The 4,723-nt window shown below is 40.0% G+C and overlaps 1 protein-coding gene across 1 annotated transcript in view; it reads left to right on the top strand.

Annotated features, from left to right (window-relative positions):
- Positions 1-4,330, top strand: part of LOC126406622 (cilia- and flagella-associated protein 46) — an 80,003-nt gene extending 75,673 nt beyond the window's left edge. The window contains exons 56-59 of the mRNA XM_050071034.1: positions 2,755-2,836; positions 3,085-3,221; positions 3,367-3,462; positions 3,716-4,330. Of these exons, the coding sequence (XP_049926991.1) occupies positions 2,755-2,836; positions 3,085-3,221; positions 3,367-3,462; positions 3,716-3,828 (428 nt within the window). The 3' untranslated portion in view covers positions 3,829-4,330. The remainder of the gene's footprint in view (positions 1-2,754; positions 2,837-3,084; positions 3,222-3,366; positions 3,463-3,715) is intronic.
- Positions 4,331-4,723: the final 393 nt, after the last annotated feature.

Raw genomic sequence — 4,723 nt, 5'->3', positions numbered from 1 at the left:
TTTGTCTCATGACAGATGGAGCTGACAGACAGACAGACAGACAGACAGACAGACAGACAGATAGGTGGAGCAAGCGGCAAACTGGTATGAAAGCTGGTTCAGGGCATATTCGTCCATTTATGAATAAATATGGAGTGGAAACGCTCATGCATGTGCACCAAGTTCCTGTGTTGACATCCAATCGCTAGGCTACATCTTCTTCTTATTCTTCTTCTTTTTCTTCTTCTTCTACTGTTCAATGGCGGTTGGCAAACAGGGAATTGGTCCATTACCGCCACCAATTGGTGGAGTGTGGATCAAAATGAGTATTACACCTTTTTTTAAAAAAAAAAAAAAAAATAGGCTACATCCTGATCCCGCAGTGTTTTTTTTAGCTGTCCGTTCCCGCCCGCAGCAAAGTTCAAACCGCCCACTCCCGCGATACTTGCGTTGGCGAGGACGGGACCCAATCCCAATGCAGCCCTCTATGTCAGAGTACAAAAGTTACCCGGGCCATGGCCCCCCTGGCCCCCCCGGTTCCGCGGTCTATGGCAAAAGGGCATGGGGGGCAGCAGTGTCTTGCTTCAGACAGACATGATTGTCACTGTATACACACCTGGTCTCTGACATTTTCTCACACCTACAGGTCTAGTCCAATTGCTTGTATTGTAAAAGCCTATTTTGTGTACCAATAAATAGATGGACTGTATTGAAGTTACAGTGTTTAACAGTGTGCTAAAGTCTCTTTGGCTCTGTGGCATGACTTATTGCCACAATATTCTAAAGTGTTTTTCATCGGTTTGTGTCATTTCCTTGTGTAAAGTATGCTGAGCTTCCGATGAAGGCCCATGGCTAAATGTTTGACAAATAGTGTTCTACAGTAGATGCGTAGCGCCTCGTTCTCCCACCTCGAATTGATTCCAGGAAATATGGAACATCACTAAAACCAGAAGTAGCAGAGAAAAACAAATGCTCCCACTGATGAGTTCAGTCATTTGATATACTCTCACATACTGTACATGCACAACTCAACTTTACCCATAAAGTTTAAAGATTCTGTATATGACATTCAGATCATTACTATAGCAGCAAACCACTATTTTATATGTGAATTGTGTATTGATATATTGAAATAATGGTGTCCTCAGCAGAGAAAGAAGTCACACTATCTCTGTGTGTCGTAATCCCAGCTTTTCTGTTTGTTGTTGTGATAGATGCATTTTAATACATGTGTGTATTCCACTGGCTAGTTCATCGCTGCCACTCTGCACTACACTCAAACAGCTGATATCTAGATGGTGTCATCACGGAAGCATAGAGCCCACCCTCCAGTTTCTCCCAAGATAACACTGTTAGCTCTGTCAACAATGTTGCAGTTGTTAGCCTCATTTATAGAGTAGAGTAAGCCTCGTTAGATGCTAGCTGCCAGCTAAGCCACCTCAATGTTGCAGACAATCCTGCCCCTGACTCTGAATCAATGGATTATCACCAAGTCTGAAGAGTAAAACCAATGTGGAAGTACCTTAAACCTGCATTCTTTCTAATGGCCACCAGTTGGTTACTCTACTAGTTGCAAAAAGAAGTCCGACTGTATACAAATCAAAGAGCAAATGACCCTACTTTTCACTTGATTTATTACTTCAGTCAACAATTTACTTATGAGTTTATGGTCTCAGTCACTAGCAAGGCATGCTTTAGGACAGGGCTGCCTTGTGATTAGCAAATTGCTACCACAGTGGTGTCCTTGGGTTTTCAGTCATATCCACCCCTAGCTCCTCCACAGCTCCTCCCTCTCATCCAAATGTGGTCATTTCTGGCTCCAAATAACTAGGGCTGTAGTCAACCAAAGAAAATCTTGGTCGACTGAAGTCGTAGCACAAGCCTATGGCATTTTACATTGTATGAATTAGCCTAGCAACTAACGATCTTTTCCTCTTCTCATATAAAACCAGGATAGTGACGGACAAAATGCCAAATGGGTGACCTCACAATGGCTACATCCACTTTTTTTATACAGTCTCTGAGGCTCTGAATGTTGCATACAGCTCCTTTAAACACTTTAAACACATCCATTGATCCACAGAGAGCAAAGAGAACAAAGGGCAGGAGAAAATGATAAACTGAAACTACATACTGTACTTAAACATTAGCAAGGCATCTGCATTTGTGTCTGTTTAATGTGACAGTTTTTGTCTGTGTCATATCACAGGAAAATGGCTTATACAGCATATTGTGTTAAATACTTATCACTTGTCCAGGCAGTATCCATGTAGAATTCTCATAACTGTTTGTTTTTACCACTTCGCTTTTCATAATAGGTTTTGGGCCCTTTTCCGTGCCTCTGTTTCATTATGTATTTTTGAATGTTGTTTTTCTTCTTAAATGGCTGAAAGATAGTGTTTGGGTTTGTTTATCTATATTTTATATTTATATATATCAAATTAATGTGTTATTATTATTACTATCATCATCACCATTATTAAAAGCACCTTTGATATTTCTATCACAGTTTTTTTTTTTTACAACTGTGCTGTTGTTTTTAACAATCTGGCTCTCTTTTAAGACTGCAGTCTGCCCATACACACTTTAACTCCAGCTGTATCACCTTTATTGAATTAATATGGAGCTGAAAACAGCAGGTTATTTGGGACAGAACATGATGGGCATCCTTAAGGCTGTGTTTGAATGACTATGAAAAAGTTTCATATTCGCTGTTCTAGAAAAGTTTTACTTATTCTGTGGTCGGATAATAACAGTGATGTTTGCTCTCCTCAGAGTGTCGCATGGCTCTTCTCTTTGACTTGGTTCAGAACAATGCCAGTGTTGTCCGCCAATCAACCCTTGATATGTACAAGAGGTAACAAAATAACTCAATGAAATAAAGCTCAAACTCTGTTTGTCAAATTAATTTACATTTACCACTTATATCTGTTGCTCTTTTTACCTTCTTAGGTTGTTTTTATTGGATTCGCTTACAATAGTAACAGTTGGTGATTTTGTCTTTGCCTTTGACAGTATTTCAGCTGTTTACTTGGTCACAGTTTGTAGAAACAGGGCTTCCCCTCTCTGTGTCTCTTGTGATCTCACTGTTTCTCTCCTTTGCAGTGCAGGACAGTTAGCCCTGGAGAAACCCCTGGAGACTGCTCTGCTGTTGAGTTTGGCTGGTGTTAGCTGTATTGTCCTCAACCAGTGGCACAGCAGCCTTCAACAGAACACACACAATATGGTCAATGTACTAGATAGTAAGTCTTTGACATATCTCCTCTACTTTTTCCATTATTCTCATGGAAAAAGTACGTAATACGTTGTAATTTAATCTCTTTAAACATTTACTTAATGCCTGTCAGTTACAGTAATGCAATCTGTGTGTGTCACCATGTGTTACAGATTTACTGAGGGTAAGACAGACCTCTGGCCATGCCATCCATGCCCTGAGGAGAGGGGAGAGCCCCGAGACACCACATCACAAAGCTACAGGATCAGGTACTATATATCTTGATCATGTCCCTATTTAGCCTCAAATTGTTTACTGTAATCAGGTATTCAGATTTCCTTTTTTATAGCTGCATCACAGACACCCACACATCTGGCTGTCTCTGTATGTGAGGCTTGTTTTTCTTTGCAACAAGAAATACATAAACGTCAAGCAGAATCATTCAAACTATGAATCCAACTGAGCTGGCTTTCAATATACCCCTCAGGTATAGTTATTGTTTTCTCTGGTTTCCCTTCGCAGATCAAGTGCTCCCCACCGACTCAGAGGAAGGTGATGTTCACCACAAAACGCTCCTCACACCATCAGCTTTCAACTGCATTCTTTATGGACTCCCTAACGTAATTGTCTCATAATATACTTTCTATCCTCAATATTTCACGTTTATATTTCGCAGTTGCGGATGATTACAGGCCTACATGTCATCCAGCTTTGCAAATATTACTGTATGCAAAAAAAGTAAAGCTACTGTAGTATGAGGGGGTAGATATTTCATTAAACATGATCCTTGATTCTTCGCTTCCACATTTTTCACTATATCATTTTATGAGAATACAGATTTTATCATTGATGTTTTTACCCACAGCAGACATAATACACAATATATAACATACCTGATTCCATAAGATAAGGCTAGAGCTTCGTATGCTCTGAGAGAGGGCAGCTTATAGAGATTCACCCTATACATGTCTTGTATTATTAAAATACCAATGTTTCTACTCAGGTTGTCCTGACAAGTTGTACCTGCTTTGCAGATAACTCTCAACATATTGAGTGTTTAGAGTGTACTGTCCGCTTCAGTCACCATGATTACCAATGTGTTATTGATGTGGGTTACTGTCAGACTGAATGAGAGAAATGAGTTCAAGCCAAATAAACGCTCTGACCTGACCAACAATCCTGTTGTGACAGAACAAAAATGAATGAAATCCTACAATAAGAGGACTGAGCTCAAAAACAGAGGCTCTCACTCAGGTGTGCTTTGACTGTAGTAATGCAGCTTCATCTTGCAGCTGTAACTAAAGTTCTGTTACTGCCTTGTTTTCTTAATAATTGTAGCGTTCCTATCAATTACTGCAAATTAAGTCTAGCTGACAGCATTTACAACAGTTTTGTTGTCTTGACTTGTCACATGAAATTAAATCTTAAACAGTTTAAACCGGTGACCCCACAAGAGGGTGAACTCATAGTTTAAACATGCCATGTCACACTGGGTCAACATTAAAACCACAAGACCTCACTTTAGTTGAC

This window comes from Epinephelus moara, chromosome 19, assembly GCF_006386435.1.
Source record: "Epinephelus moara isolate mb chromosome 19, YSFRI_EMoa_1.0, whole genome shotgun sequence".
Lineage (NCBI taxonomy): Eukaryota > Metazoa > Chordata > Actinopteri > Perciformes > Serranidae > Epinephelus > Epinephelus moara.
The sequence above is the reverse complement of the archived record's forward strand: the minus strand, read 5'-3'. Positions and strand labels throughout refer to the sequence as shown.